The sequence below is a fragment of the Manacus candei genome, unplaced genomic scaffold (genome assembly GCF_025592945.1).
Source record: "Manacus candei isolate 608988 ecotype Guabito, Panama unplaced genomic scaffold, ASM2559294v1 h1tg000028l, whole genome shotgun sequence".
Taxonomy (NCBI): Eukaryota; Metazoa; Chordata; class Aves; order Passeriformes; family Pipridae; genus Manacus; species Manacus candei.
The window spans coordinates 20,727,948-20,744,700 of record NW_026138076.1 but is presented as its reverse complement, the minus strand read 5'-3'; the positions used below and the strand labels follow the sequence as shown (position 1 = coordinate 20,744,700).

The 16,753-nt window shown below is 39.8% G+C and overlaps 1 protein-coding gene across 2 annotated transcripts in view; it reads left to right on the top strand.

Moving 5' to 3' along the window:
* Nucleotides 1–13,107: 13,107 nt before the first annotated feature.
* The window catches only part of GALNTL6 (polypeptide N-acetylgalactosaminyltransferase like 6), a 462,483-nt gene continuing 458,837 nt past the window's right edge, over nt 13,108–16,753 (top strand). For both annotated transcript variants that reach the window (XM_051790183.1, XM_051790181.1), the window contains exon 1: nt 13,108–13,512. In XM_051790183.1, coding sequence (XP_051646143.1) covers nt 13,375–13,512 — 138 coding nt within the window. In that variant the 5' untranslated portion in view covers nt 13,108–13,374. The remainder of the gene's footprint in view (nt 13,513–16,753) is intronic.

Sequence of the window (16,753 nt, the reverse complement as noted above, 5' to 3'; positions counted from 1 at the left end):
ATCTCCTAGTATTCCCTCAAATAAGGACATAGCATAGTTCACATTGTTAGGTATTTTAGACACAGGTAGCTGGAATGGCAGTTATTAGTTTTAGGACATGCTTTGTGTTTATTGGAAAGATTCATTAGTCCTTCTATCTGATACAGATTGATGAGTGTGGACTAATCAAGAAGGATTACTAGCCAAGACAGCCTAGGGTCACCAGATTTTGAAACAGATTCTTCAGCTCCAAAATATTGGCAAGTCATGCATGAGTCACTTTATGAATCTCAATTTTTTAGAATTTTTAGCAATGTGACTGTGCCATATTAATAAAATAAATGTGTCTAATTCCACCTTACTTCAGCCACCCTCTTTCCAAAATAGGCTGATAGGTAATTTTCTGAAACTTACTGGCAAGTAACATTTTACTGAACTCCAGTGGAGCTTTGACCAGGCAAAACACCTGACATTCCAGCATGAAAAAAATCAGTATCTCAGACCTTGTTAAGCCAGGAACTTTATGGGGTGCTTTCCCACCAAAAGTAGAATTTTCATATGTTTGAATTTATTGCGATGCATACCGAGGAACTTTGACACTTTTCAACTTATCATCAATGTCCTTATACCATGACACTGACCAAAACTACTCAGGTTGTGTACACAGGTTTCTTGCTTCAAAAATAAACAAACAAACAGACAAAAAAATCTTAAAACCTATTTTATCTTCTGATTTTGGACCTTTGTTCTGAATCAGCTGGAGAAGAAATAGTAGGCTGGTGTGAGTCATTACGTAGTGGGTGACCCAATACGTAGAAGCAGCTTTATTTCTTCCCTTAAAAGGCACTCTCACCCTACTCCAGCTTGGCTTCAATAGGGTTTCCGTTGGGCAGAAACTATATTTCTTTTCTGTGCTATGCCTGCTTCATCTTCTGTTCTTTTTGTTCAGTAGCTGATTTGTCAAAGTGACTAAGCCATCAGCATTTTGAATTGTAAGCATTTTCAAAAGGATCCAGTTTTTAAATGCTTATACTTAAAGGAAGTAAACAGTTGGGAAACTAGGTAAGACAATGCTCCTGGTTCTTGAGCAGAAGGGCAATACAGAATTTTGAGAGTTTCAAACAGAGATAGGAGTAGCATTAGTCAAACAGATCTAACAAATCAGCCAAGCCCCTCAGGCTAGAAGGGACCATTTGATGGATTAAGCAAGGTCTCTGCTGCTGCACACAGCCACAATGCATTTTCCTAATTGTAAAGTTAGAAAAATCCCTTTTAAAAAATTGTTTTCCTCTAAGACTTGGTGAAATTTTAGTTTATTCGCCAAAATTTCATTCCCAGTTTTCATGTTTGGTTTTTTTCTGGACATTTTTTACATGATCTTATCTTACACTATACCAAACTCAGTTTCACTTTTATTATTCTAGCCTTTAAGGTATTCTATCCTTTCCTACATAACATTCTAAACTTCTCCTTTATTGCTCATGACTCTCAAAATGTCATTTGCATATACCTCTTTTTGTGCCAAGATCTAACAAAATATTCAGCAGCATTTTTCCCAAAGACTGATGCTTGACCAGCCTCTACAAGAGCTGAATTTTACACAGTGAAGATAGATCTATTAAAAAAAAAGGAATATATATCTAAATTATAATCTGAAATAGTGCATATCCCCTGAGGACAAAAGTATATTTCTCAGTCAATTTGATTGAATACAGTCAGAAGTTCAAGAATTGAGCTGAAGGAAAAACAAAATACCAAATCACTCATGCCAATAATAAAAAGTGCTTCTAAATACAGGTCTTTATGCAGATAGCTTCCCTTTCCTTTCATAAAAACATTTAATGTGGGATATGGGTGTAATTTTTTTCCCTGTAAAGAACCTCAAGAGACCAGAGGAAGTTTTCAGATCAAAATTAGAATTAGCTTGTGCTAGGAATAAAGTTTTAACCAACACCAGGCTGACCAATAACTGATGCAGTGCTGCGCTATTAATCACAAAAGCTAGGTAAGCTTGGGTAAAGCACTTTCCTTGCTTGGAAATTTTTTCCCATTGTCTTCTGCACTAACAGAATAAACTTATTGCCAAACAGGTAGGTGCAGTTTTTCTGAAGATTAGGTAGTATAGATGTGCTTCTATAGCTATATTTATGCAATTATGTTTGTTAAACCTACCATGAAAAGCTCTCATAGCAGTAAAAGCTCTCATTTTCTACATGCTCCCTGTGAGCATCTCCTCCAAAACATGCCTCTCTGCTATGATTTTTGAATACTTTCCATAACATGTTCAAACAACTGTGCTTATGTAGCTTTTTAAGTTCAGATGCATAAACGTGGTCAATGACTGTGTATTAAAAGTTGTTGGAAACCAGATACATAAGAATCTTTCTTGTAAAAGCATGGGGTATTGATTACAAAACAGATTTGTGTGAAAACAGGTCCTTAGTTGCAGTGGCCTAGGTCAGAATTATATGGTAACAGCTATACAGAAGTTTGTTGTCACACACAATGGCAGTTCCGTCTTCACTCAAACCCAGACATAAGCAGTGCTCAGAAAACTCTGAACACTGAGGGGTTTTTCCCCCTTTTTTCATCAACAAAATTTGAGCCTCTCTGCAAGATATAAGAGTATGTGTCATTGTTATTCATGGAAACTGTCAGGCTTTTTAACTCTGCTGAGAAACAAGAAGAGTGAATGACAGATGGGGCCCGCTCTCTTGGCAAGGAAGTTCTCTGCTAGCAGAATGCCATAGTATGAGACCTGAAAGAAAGAAGAGATGACAATTTAACTTGTTCTTATACATAAACATCATCTGAAAAGAGGCATTTCATTGTGAAGTAGCCTGATTTGTCATATTAACTTCTATGTATATAGGCTGATACTGTCTTCAGTCTTACTCTTAGATGCCAAATGGTCTTAAAAAGCTTGAAACATATATATTAAATGTAATACCAATAATGTAAGCTGCTTTTGTGGCTTCCCAAAGGCTGGAAAGCATTTAACTCAAGTGTGAAACCTGGAGAAGATGAGCTTGAAGATTTTATAAGAAACTTCAAAATTCCTACCTACTGCTGAGGTGTTCAAGCTGCAGTGACTCTTTATCTTACAAAGTGTGTAGTATGGTGTATTTTCATCCGCTTATTATATGCTCTTCAGGTCAGAAACATGAATCAGAGTAATTAGCTCCAATATTATAATCTATGTTCATTATGTGCCAGTGTTCTCAATGCAAGGTCATTTAAAGCATGGGGAGGACATAAGTGAAAAACTCTTCAACTAAGTATGTGTGTGTTGGAATACAGGTGCGCAGCAGAAGGGGACTGATGGCTGAAAGGAAAAACTGGAAAAGAAAATTATTTTTGGGCTAAGAAAAAGCCCTCATATAAATTGAAATTGAGTACTTTCTTTGAACTTTGTTTAAAAAGGTCTTAAGGTTTTTGCTGTTACAAATTTTAAAAGCTTCTTTACTGTGTTCATGTTTTACCTCTTTTTTAGTTTGGTGGGATTTCTTTTTTTGTTTAGTTTTTAAGGAATCCATTTGCTTCTGCATCAACTCAAAATCAGATTTTTTTTTTGTTTTTGAGTAGAATATATTATAGCAGAAAGCTTCTTCCTATTTTTTTCTCTCTCCTCTAGTATATATGAAATTGCAGATGCATGTACCTGGTAAGTTTTAGGTTTGGGGATTTACTACCTGACAGACTTCATTAATCACTTCATAAAGAGCTCTTAATATTAGCTATTCTTTAATTTATCTTTAACTTCAGGATGAATGATTTTTGAAAATCCATTTGGCTCTATTCTTAGCTATGTTTTGGAATTACCATCTTGATATCGTATTGACTAAAATTAGCTCCCCAAGATGTGGAGGGCTCTAGGTATACTAGTTATGCAAAGAGTTTCCTCTAAATAATGAGGTGGGGAAATTTCCAAATTACATTTTTTAAGATTGGACAGTACCGTGGAACAACATTTCTCTTTCAGAATGGTAGCTTTTTTAAAAAATAAGTTTTCCAAGCCACACGAACAAGTATTGGTTTATTGCCTGTAGCCTGAGTCACCTCTCATTTACTCCTGATTGCTATGGCTAAAATGAAGCTGTTCTTGTTCTCACTTTTACGAAAAACTTCAAACCAGATACATGTGTTCGAGAGCTCTAACTCTGAAGTGAAAGGACAGGACAGAGTACTTATTGATTCACATTACGGCAGCAGAGGATGTAATTGGCTTTCCCAATGTAGATTTCAGTGTTGTCTAAGCACTATCAGCTCTCAAGTTAAGGTACTGCAGTTCTGGCACCCGGTGCTGCTTCTCATCATTTGGAGTTAAAATCACATTTAGAAACATACAGCAAGCTGGGTGTTTCCAGACAATGAATTTTTAAGTATTTTAACACCAGAAATTGGCAACTCACTTAAATATTCATAAAAAGGATAAGCATGTGCTCGTGGAGACATCACATATTTGTTAAATTTTTCTCTTCTCTCAGTTTCTTGATAGTTATTATCTAGTCTTTTACTCAGAGCATGAGGAGAACACTCCCCCTCGCCACCCCCCAAAAAAAATTAAAAAGCCCCTTGGATTCTTTAAATTTAGGACTAATTAGATACATGTAACATTTTTTTACATCTGATAGCCATTAATACATTATTTTCTCATCTTTGCACTATTATGAAACTCATTGAAATGAAAGATTTTAGTTAAAAATTTTATATAAGCTTTTGAAGAAACTCTTCGGTTTGTTTCATCTTCTTTTCCTTCATAATATTTAGTGATGTCTGTATTTCTTATGTTTGATTCTTTAATGTATTCTGAGTCCTACTACAGTGGAATATCCTATGAGCTTGAATGAAGACTAAGACTGAAAAGACAGCTTGTGATGTCTGAATTGCAATAGGTGAAAAAATCTTCTGTTTCATATGATGGCTGTTTGAAAATACAAAAAACAACTTCCATGGGAAATACTAAATATCTGGTTAGTAAGGCTGTAGATCAACCTGACAGTAGCTATTGGTTATAAAGATACTGGTAAGCATTTTTTTCTGAGTGGCATTCTAGTCCTTTATGTTCTACATTGGCTTATCTCTGCTCTTCAACATTTGCATGTAAAGTGCCAAAAATGTTAATAAATAAAATAAAAAAGCAGAAAAAAATTACTAACATCCCTTACAAAAATATACTTTCCAATATAAAGTATTTATCTTGAGTCTTGTTTCTTTCACCATTTATTTTCTTACTTGAGTATGGTGGAATCAATATTTCAAATCACATTCCCACAGCTCATCAGAAGTCACTGGATTTGGTGATTATAATTTTAAATAAAATGAAATTTCCTCCTTAATGATGGAGCACTATGCAGTCATTAGAACACAGGTTATGTAATTGCTGGGTTGCACCCAGAAAAAAAGACCATCATCTTGCCTTCTATGGCATCTATTATGGCTTTTTACAGTGCATGACAGAATTAAATGCACTACTGTTGTAGAAATGTGCTGCTTATTATTTGCTTCATGTTTTTATATACATGCATACTAGAAATTTGCACTGGAGCTGTCAGCATTATGATCTTCATTTAAATTCCCTTTGACAGTTTCTTCATCTACAAATGAAGGAAGGATTTATATAGCATTCATTGTCCTAGGTATAATTCACAGAAATTGTCAGCCATTGGTGGGTTAGAGAAATACTCCATGTATTTTGAACTCTAAGTAGCAAATCAACATTTTAGTGTGCTCACTTTTCAAGTGGATATCTTGAGGTCTGACATAACACACAGAGAAAAAGATGCAGGCCATTACAGTGTTTGAGGTGACATGAGGTCTCTGTGCAAGCCACTAAAGGGACTTTTTTCAGGCCTCAAGGATGTGTAACGTACCCTAGGAAATGGCAGGAAGGCATGACAAGTGTTTGGAGTATGTGGTGCTCTGCAGACTGGGAGTGCATGAGGATGACAGAGATACCAAGAGCCTGATGCCATCTCATCCCTTCATCCTTTTATATTGTTAATGGAAATAAATGATTCCCAATGCTGGACCCAGGCGTAGTCCAGCCCAGGATCAGCCCAAAAAACCCAGACGGCAAATGAGCAACTAAGCAGTGTGAAGCTCCTTCTAGCCCATTCTCCTCCCCTATTTATCAGTGTAGACATCTCTGAAGTTTGTCAACGATGCCTCTAGTGAAAAATCAGAACTGAAGGTGACATCTGCTATCTTTTGATATATTCTGCACATTTTACAAATTTAGTGAGATGAGACTTGCAACCTTGTTAAGGAAGCTTTGCCGAATGTACTGTTTTATTTCCAGTAATATGTTATTTTAGATCCAACCTGGATTAGATTGCATGTTGAGAGTGTGAAGGCCCTCTGTATTATCAGACAAAGGAGTCTCTTGGATGTGAAAACAGTAATTTTGATGTGAGACTTTACTAGATACTTGGAAAATGTATAGCAAGGTTTCTGAAATGGGACATTGAGAAGACTGCAAAGGAGGATTGATCTTCAAAAAAAGCAAAGTGTTTTTCCTAGCTATCACAGAGTTGAGTTTGTTCTGTTCTTGTAAAGCTAGTATATTGCTTCTGTTTGTTGAAAATGATGATCTAAAAGAAGATAACTTTTTTCATCCAACTTTCTGCAAATGCCATGTTCCTGCACCATATTTAGGTCCAAATTACTGTGGATTTTTATGAAAGGAAGAATGAGCAACTATTTTTCCTGACATCAGTGTTTTATGATTACTGAGCTATTTAGAAATATTTGACATTTTACTGATTTTCTCTCTCAAAATAAACTTTCCTGATTACCCTTATATTTCAGTGATTTCTTTTGTGCAGTAGTGAATCTGCAGCTTGTGAGGTAACTGGCAAAAAGTCTGATCCATCAGCATTTTTGTCTGCTTTCTTTAGTTTGTAGTGGCACAGCAACAATGAAGAAGCAATCATCCATCATCCAGCTAGTCAAATAGAATAAAGATCTGAAAGTGGAAATAATTCATGGTGTTAGCATTACTCATTTAAGTTCTGTGTGACTTTTAATTGAGTTTTTCTTCAGAATTTAAACCAAACTTTATAATTCTGGAATAGGAATGACGCAATTTTCTAAATGACAAAGATTTGGGGTGAGGAGGTGGGGATGGGGGATGGGACAAACAACTTCCCTAATTCACATTATTTAGTTCTTTTCATTGCTATTAAACTTTTTATTTAACATAATGGACCTTTAAGTGTACTATGACTAGAAAATTTCCACTAGCTAAAAAGAAGAGGTCTTCAGATTTACAAATGCTTCAATTTTAATAAATGTTTGTAGTATTTCTCAAGTCAGTTTTCTAGCTCTATGCAATATTGACAAACCTAGAACTTAAAAAACACAACTCAGGATCCAAAAGTCTTAATAAAGGGAACTTCTCTTGAGTTTCTCTCTGGGAAATTAATTTCTTTATTTCCTATATGCGTAGGAGGGCTCCCAGCTTTCCCTTTCAGTTGAAATTCTCAGATAACTTTGAGAACAAGAATTTGATTCCAAGAAAAACCCAACCAATGAGATTTACAAAAAATATTTCCACAGTTAGCAGCAGTACAAATATCAGATAACAATTTTGAAACTTGATGACAAAACTGGAGACAGAGAAGGCCCAAGTGACTTAGAAAGAGAAAGTCAATAAAAAACCTTTTACATGTATTGTTATTTATACCCAGAGTTTGTATAAAAATAAGCATTTCAGTTTTTGAGGTTAATACATTGAAACTTTTCTCTGCAGAAAACATTGAAAATAAATGTTTTCTGTGGGAGTTTGGAGGATCTTGGATTTTGAGCTTTTGTAAAAGAGTACTTTTGTATCACACTGAATTTCCATTTCTATTTCTAGTGTGCTACCAGTGTCATGCCTTTCCCTTGAGGTTTTGGTGGTCTTAAGACAAGTGATACAGAGAGAGGATGTGAGGGGCTCTGATGGACCCTTGGAGGTCTGAGGATGAAAGCCAGCCATGATACAGTATGTCAGTCCCCTATATACTAGAATCACCAATTTCTTGCAGCTGTTTCAGATCAGGGTTGTACTAGTAAAAGAACAGATCCCTTTCCCTTTCTTGCTGCCTTTGAGAGTGGTTCGCAACACTACATGTCTCTCCCACTAAGCACACTGAAAAAAACCATGGGAACAGATCTGGTCATTTTACACCCTGAGTAACCTGGAGGTAAATACTGTAATCAAAGCAAACTCCCATTTCATTACCTTTATTTACTCTTTTATAGGGCAATATTACAGATGGTTAATCATCATTTTACTAGATTCATTCTCTGCTTAGAGCACATCAACCTCTGGTGTTTATAACAGTGAACACGAAGGCAGATACTTTGTCTTTCATGTGAGTGCAGAGTTGGCTGCTGCAATAGATCCATTGAATAGTGGCTTTCCTGCATGAAGAGTACTGATTAGCCATGACCTGGAGTCCCTTTTGAAAAATTCTGTACATAAAGCTGTGATCGCAAAAAATTTACCTTGCAGGCTGCTTGAGTTCAGCTTCTGAACTCAAGTTCAGCTTCATGGTTGAAATACATGACTGAACAGCTTCTCGTAGTCATCTTGCTTGGTAGTTCTCATCTCTGCTACTGTGTTTTACACTCTTATTTTCTGTCCTAGTAGAAGACTTTCCTAGTAGAAATCTTGGTGGAACTTTTGGCTTAGGAAGACATATAAGAGTGAAAATGAAAATATGTCCCCAATACACTAAATTCTGGTGCTAAGGTGTATATGGTTTCAGGATGCACCTCTTTCATTCTTTATAATTTATGGCTTGAGATTTAAAACATCAAATACTTGAAGGCTTGAATATACTCGCACTGAAGAAACTGTATATTCTGCACCTCCACTGCAAGTTCTTCTAGGGTGAGCATAAGTTATTGCCACATGTTATTGTGTATTTTCAGCTTTTAACTCACACAACAGTGATACTTTCTTTTACCTTCATTTAAAACTAGCTTAGCATGTTAAAAATTCAGCAGTGCTTAAGAGGGCTAGGTGGCTTGTGTGAAAGAAATTATTTGCTGAAAAATATGCCTTTAATTCTTTACAAAGCAGACCTGGATTTGTCGGTTGTGGACTACGGCCCTACAACAAACTTGTTCTCAGGATTCAGGAAATTAAAATGAATTTCATCTCCTGAGAATCAATGTCTGTATTCACTTTGACCTCCAGAGATAGACTTAACTGGCACGCTGTGGAATTCTAGATGCACCATCTCCTAAATCTTTCCTGCCAGTAGTCCTACTTTGCTATACAATTATTACATGATCTCATAGCGATCATTTCTATACTTAGGATGGTTTTAGCTATTATGCTTTTTGCACTGAGTGGAAGAACATCAGGGCTGAATGTCTTCAGACAAAAAGGCAGCTGAATCAAAATCTATATGCTTGGTAAATTTCCTAACGCTGGATGATGAGCTAAAAAAGTAAGTTGAATTTCTGACAAGATCAATGCCTTTTGGTATTCTGAGTAATTCTAATCTTTGGGTGGATTCAGCTCTTGAATACAACCCCAATTTTTTAAAATTTGGTTGAACTGAATGCCTCCCTGGTTAGCTGCAAAAATCAAAAGGTGGAAATGCTTGTGGAGTGTTTTTTTGGTGATCTTCTATGCCATCCTTATAACCTGGTGTAAGATGATAGATAAAGGCACAAAAAAGAAGAAAAAACTCCCTCCTGATTGCTTCCTGGAAACCTCCAGCACCTAGGGAGACATTCACAGGAACTGATAAAAGGATTAAAAGGAAGAAGTGATATGGAGATAAACATGGGCTTTTTTCTCAAACATCCTGGAATTCAGAAAGTGGACCCTTGGGTCTATTTCATCTGTCTATCACCCCAAAATTAGTTTATTGACTATAGCCACTCAAACTGCCTAAAGAAAAAAGGTATAAAAAGAGATTGGACCCAAGCAAAAATCCAGGACAAATTCCATCAACTCTGTGGAGGTAACTGATGGGCTGCCTTTTCTTCCTCCACCTTCTTGGGACGCCTTGGGGTGAGCAATTGCTTTATACGAATATACTAATTTTACTTTTGCTCTATAGTACTTTAAAATTTTTACTTATCACTTCATTGTAAGTTGCTTTTGCTTCAGCGTGTGTCTATGCTTTGTATTATTATTATTATTACAGAGTTTGTGTGGTTTTTTGCAGTTAGACCCTATTCCAGACACATCGAACCCCATAAATTGTCACAAATTCGCATTATTAAACATGTTATTTCATGAACTGTTAGAATGAGTCCATTTTTAGGTGCTGACAGTTTCGTCAACGGCGAAATAACTAATAGGAGAAACCCTCTGAGGGGTTTTTCTACCGCTGTTAAGTGCAGTCCCTATACATAAAAGGTATCAAACGTCCTGTCTGTCTCAGCGAACCTGTTAAGTGAAAGGTCTCAATAGGTGAGAGGCTAACAGACTGTTTTGGATATTAAAAGGCTTTGATCTCTTGGAGAGGGGACACTGATAGACAAAAAATAAATTAATACAGATTGGACAGAAAATTCTTCTTTTCTGCCCCTTTTAGCGTGACACCTGGCAGGGGTGAAAAGGAAACAATGAAGTACATCCTTTGTCACCAAGACAATAGAACAAAGTCTTGCACATGACACTCCACTCAGCAAGATTAGTTTACTTAGGTATTGCAATTTTCAGGGTGAGTGCAAAATTGTCTGGAAACTACAGAGAAAGTAAAGTATCAATGGCGCAATGTCAAATGTGGGAACATACATTTTGCAGAACTCTGCAAGGATCTGTCCTGCATCTGAACACACTAAAATTCTTGCTAACAGTCTGGATTGCAGAATTGAACAAATTTATTACATTTGTATATGACAGAGGAAAATAGGCTTAAATTCAAAGTGATTTTGATAAACTGGATAAATATTCCAGAAAAAAATTATATACAGTAAAGACAGTACAAACAGGAGAAATACTCAGCCATAGAAATAGAGACAATGAATTAGGTGTTCTTGAGGGAAACAAAACAAACTAGAGCTTAAATTTTATCACAAAATGGTCATTAGTTAACAAGCTACTGCTGTTACAACAAAGCTTCCATTCCACATGGAAGCATGGAAAAACAGAACACACTGTGACACATCCACAATTATCCTTCTTTTCTTATAAACACTTAAAAAGGTCCCAAGTAGCTTATTAGCTCCAGCTTTGGACATCGCACTTCAAATACAAACCAGCTGAAGACAGTCCTGATGAAAGCCGGAAGTGACATTAGATCTTGAGACGTCCTGGAGTGCCAATGGAACAGTGTTTGGAAGTGGACTTTGACTATGTGAAGACTGAGAGAAATACTCTGCTTGCTGTCCCTTTGGTGGCTATTGTAATACTCTGAAATTACAGTAAGGAAAGTTCAGGTTAAACATTAAGGAACAGTTTGCAACGGCAAGTCAGAACAGATTGCCTGAGGAGGCTGGAGTTGTGCTATTGCTGGAGGACTTCAGAATTGGTTAGACAACCACTTGTCAAAAATGACACAGATGTAGCTGATTGTGCCTTGGGGCAGAGCCATGGAAGAGCTGACCTCGCAAGGTCCCTTCCAGTCCTACTTTTATGTAAAGAGCATTATGCTATTTCCTCCCATCCCACCTTCATCGCTCAGTTTTCCTGTTCCTCCCACAAGCTTTCTTTTATCTCCAGCTACTCTCCTAAAAATAACCTTTAACTGCCTCTTGTTTTATGCATATGTAGGAAATCCTTTCTGCACAAGACAGTTCTGTGTATGGACAAGACTGATCTCACCCATGGAACAGGAGAGGACTACTTCTCATCATTTGTAGAGATGCACTGTGGTTACAGAAAGAGGATTCTTACTGCAGGATTAAGACGTAGACATTCAGAAATATTTTAGCCACCAATAGAAACATGGACTGTCACTGAAGTGGTAGCTTTCTACATGCAAGACAGAAAAAAAAAAAAAGAAGTTAGATATACCTTTATTTTTCAATATTCATTCTGAACACGTTAATGTTACAAGTCTCGTACACACTTTCCCACTGTTTGATGTGACAAAGCTTAAAGGGCACTAGGTCCTAGTAAGCTTAACCTGAGTGTCCTCCTCTTTTGCTTAGAGGAGTTAGTTTGAAAAGAAAAGGTAATTGCACTGCGTGGTCAGAACGAGCAGCTGAACTCTGACCAGAAGCCCAAACGGGTTCGATTGCAACAAGCTGGGTACAAGTCGACATTGCTTTGAACATCTCCTTCCCTCGGCTACCGAAGTGGGGGGTGACCGCGTTTCGGAGAAGGCTGGAGCTGCTGGGGTTGCGGTCGGGCAGCCTCGGGAAAGGCGGCGCCGCGGGGGGAGCGCGGGGATAGCCCGGTAGGTGAGCGCCCCGACACTGCCCGGCGGACCGGTCCGGGCCCCAGGGCAGGGAGCAGCCCGCGGGCTCTCCGCGCGGTTCCCCCCGCGTTTCACGTAGCGCCGAGGAGGACGGACCGGAACGGGAATTCCAAACCCCGTCCCCGGTGCGCGGCGGCAGAACCGGCAGTAACAGCAGCAGCACCGCCCGGCTCCGGCCCGCGGAACCCGAGCCAAGCTCCCGCTCAGCGCCTCGTCCGCCGGAGGAAAAGCCGCGGAGCCGGCGGATGGCGCACATGGGGCGGCCGGGATGAGGAGGCGCGGTGGGGCGGGCCCGATGTCGCCTGCCCCCGGCCCGGTCGGCGCACGTGGTGGCGGGGGGCGCGGGGCCGCCTCTCCGTGCCCGCCTCCCCGGCGCGGACGGGCGCGCTGTGCCGCTGCTCCGGCATCAGCTCTCTTTTCCTGATTTTTTTTTTTTTTTTAAACTCTTGCTTAGCAAATTGCGCGTGATGAGCTCATGATGCCGCGCCCCCCGGCCCGGGCCCGGGCAGGCAGGGGGACGTGAGGCGGGCGGGCGAGGCCAGCTGCGGGGGCTGCGCGCAGCGCCAGCGCTCCGGCGGAGCCGGGCGGAGGGGGCGCTCTTGGTCCCACGCCGCTTAGAGGACTCAGGTTGTAGGGCTTTTCCCTCTTTTTTTTTTTTTTTTTTTAAATATATATTTCTGTTGCCCCTCTGGCGCCGTGTGCCGGGCCGTTTGCCGCTCTGTGCGCAGGTGGATCCATGAGCTCCCCCAGGCGCGGCACCGCCGCCGCGCAGCACCGCGCCGGGGCGGGGGGAGCGGCCGCCAGCCTCGGCCCCGCCACCGCCACCGCCACCGCCACCGCCACCGCCACCGCCGCGGGGGGTGGCCCCGCCCGGGCACGGGGTGGGCAGGCGTGAGGAGGGCGAAGTTTCTCCGCGGCTCCGGGCCCCTCGCAGGGACAGCGGGGAGGGAAGGACTTGGCCCCGTGGTGCTGGGGGAGCTGACACCGCCGCCGCCAGCAGAGCAGCCCGGCTTTGGCCATGAAGAGGAAACAGAAGAGGTTTCTGCAAATGACGCTGCTCTTCACCGCGGCTCTGATTTTCCTGCCTGACATCGGCCTCTGGTCTCTCTACAAGGAGAAGCACCTGGTGAAGCCTCCCGAGCCCGCCGAGCCGCAGGTAGGTCCGAAGCCGCCCGGGAGCCCAGCCCAGCCCGCCGTGCCCCGCCGCGCTGCCGCCTCCCGGGGCACGGCCCGGCCCCGGCGCAGGTGCGCGGAGCGGGGAGCGGCAGCACGTGCGCTCGTCCTGCCGCCGCGCCGGGGAGAGAAAGTTGTGAGCGAACATCTGAGCCCGCCGGGCTGGGCTTCGCCGGCAAGGACGGGGGTGAGCAGTCACACAGGCTGCCTGTGAAATTAGGAGGAATTGGGATTTTGTGTGCTTCGTTGGTGAGCCGAGGGTGATGCTGGGCTCTGGTTTTCATTACGAGAAGTGGAGGTTTTACGGCAACTTTCGTTTGCCTGTCTGCAGTACTTCTCGAACTGATGTGTGGCTGTAGGTCCGCTGAAATTGCTCGAGATCCATCTAGGTGTCTTACCGCCGAGATTTTTTTTTCTTCTGTTGAAAACTCGACAGAAGTGACTGGCAGTATTTTTCTCTTCTGAATATTACTATTGTGACCTGATACAGCTACGCTGTGTGTAACTACTTGTCAGACTGATGTCACAACAAACTCCCGAATATTTTCAGTTTACTATTTCCTCGATCACTGTTATTAATAAGGGCAGTTGACATAAGCTGGTTTTTTTTCTTGAGTTATTCTTTGACTTGCTGGGTTTGTGTATGGCTCATAAATCACAGTATGACCTGCATTAAATGAAGTTTAGTTTTAAGGAGTTGTTGTAATGCAGTTCTTAATAACCTTGCCTGTAATTTACCAAAGCTTATGTTTGCTCAGTTCAACAGTGCTATGCTCCTACACTATAATTGTCAGTGTAATTTAAATTTAACATGATATTTCATAGATCATTAGTAAGAAATTAAGGAATTGTCTGGTCTTTTAACTTGTTTACCACTTGCATAGCCTTCATGTTAGAATGTATTAGGTGGCATAATTTATAATTTTATTGTATTAATAGTCTTCATTTCAAGGGTCATCACCCATGTATGTGATGCACTTCCTACATACTAAACTTATTTAAATCAATGACTTCAACTGAAGAGTAATATATTTGATTCTTTGTTAGTATAGCTATCCATTACAGAAGTTAGTCCTCCAAAATATCATAACTTTGGTTAATGAAATATCCTGAATATTACTAGAGGAGGAAGTTAGGAATAGCTTCTTAATTTGAAGCTTACTTTATCTGTCCATGGGTTTTAAAATGCAGTAGGTGTCAGGTGCTAGAATTTAGTTAGAATTAATTTCTGCTGAAAGAAAATTATACACAATCATAAGTGTCTGTCATTAGTTTACAAGGTGCACACTGCAGTCTTTTCAGTTTCCAATGCAAATAATGATTTCCATGTGTTGCATGGCTCTTAAGAACCCACATGCCTTGACATAAGTTGATATTTCTGATGTTCAAGACTACCCTCTTAAGTAGAGCATGATTGGTTAGCAGTCAAAGGGAGATAACTTTTTTTTTAAAATAAAAAAAAAGAAAAAAGGGTTCTGGATAAAGTGGTAGAAGAAAACCTTGGAAATAAGCAGCTGAGCATACGTGAAGGGCTAGTGAGACTTGCTAATGAGACCCCAGAAAATTTTAAATTCTACATTTTCTGAAGAGGTCTTTTTACTAGCTTCCTTTTTTCTCTTTTTTTTTTCTTTTTCCCCTTCCCTTTTCTCCCAACCTGAATACTAATTGAGGAGTAATGGGACTGTTTAATGGGAAAACAGTAAAAATGAGCAGTGCAACTTTGAACCTTACAACTGACTCTGGTGTTATTCTGTTATCACAGTAAGTATTGAAATCATGTTGGCAATGTCATTTACCCAGTGGGGAAAACAGGTTGAAGTACAGGTGAGTAATGCAGTTAGGTTACTTGTGTCTTTAGCTGTGCACATTATAACCCAAAATACTTAGAAGGAACAAGAGTTGAAATACAAGTTTGAGTTCAACTCCCTTAAATACAAAGGAAATGGTAAGACTTCCTTGACACTTCACTAAAAATGAGGTCACGTGAGAAGATACTGCATTAGAAATAGTATCATAGTAGAACTGTTAACTTTCTTTTTCCCTAGTAATTTAGTAAGGCATGCAAGAATTTACACACTCAGCGCAGTCATTCTTTGCCCTTGAGGTGTTCAGTTACTTTATACTTAGTGTAAACTTAACACAAGTTTAGATGTCAGTTGTACTGAAACTGCAGCAGACTTTTCTTATGTATTCTAAGATTGTGTTAGGTTACATAGTGATGTGATAGTGATGTATAGTCAGTCTGCTGTGGTGTATCCTGACCAGGGAAGAGAGGTAGAGCTGTCTGTGACTTCAATAATTTGATTACAGGCTGAAGTGGTTTTGCCCTCATGGGTAAAATGTGTGTCTAGTGGTATTCTGATATTGACAGTAACGTTTATAAATGTGCCATCTTGTTTTAAGAACAATTAAATTCATGTTATTGATCATCAGGTGTTTTTGAAGAGATGGCATAGGGAAATGATGTTTTGCCTAGTTATAAATTAAATTTCCCAATTCATTGCTAAAACAGACATCCCCAGACTTCCCTGTGAATGAGGGCTCTGTCAGCCTCTCCTATCACTTCAGCTGCTTGCTACAGCACCAGAGCAAAGGAGGGATAGCAGGCTGATGGAGGAGGCATTGATACCCTGACAGCAGTAAGCATAGGAGCTGTTTGAAAGCAGTCCACAGTGCAAAAATAGGCTGTTTCTATCAATGGTAGAACAGTGTCCCCTGGGGACTGTGTCATTCCCAGTGCCTAGAAGAGGTACTTGTGTTCTTTAGTGCTATCTAGAAATTCTAATATGACAAAATAAGTTGACTTTTTTAATGCATTAAAATAGTGCCACAGTAAGTTACATAAGAGTATTTTTTGTCACTGTGCAAATTCTGTTTCTGAGCAGAGAAGCTCTTCTGTAGGAAAAACTAAAAGACGAGAAAATGGTATTGACAACTGTGATTTCAGACAACATTAACGATTTTGTTCACTTTCCATGAATTCTGTAAACATTATTAGTCTCTATGAATCTCTGTTTCACAGAAACATTCTATAAGCCTTTGTGATTTCGTAGGTTTTTCTCTTGAGAACTTAATAGGCTTGATCTTTATATTTTGATAATTGTTATTTACTTTTGGTTTCTCACACTATTTAAAGTGGAGCTTCAAGAGTAAAGGTACATATGTTAGGTTCTGAGTTACATGGTGCAGCAAGATCTTCATAAAATATAGTTTGATAGTAAAGT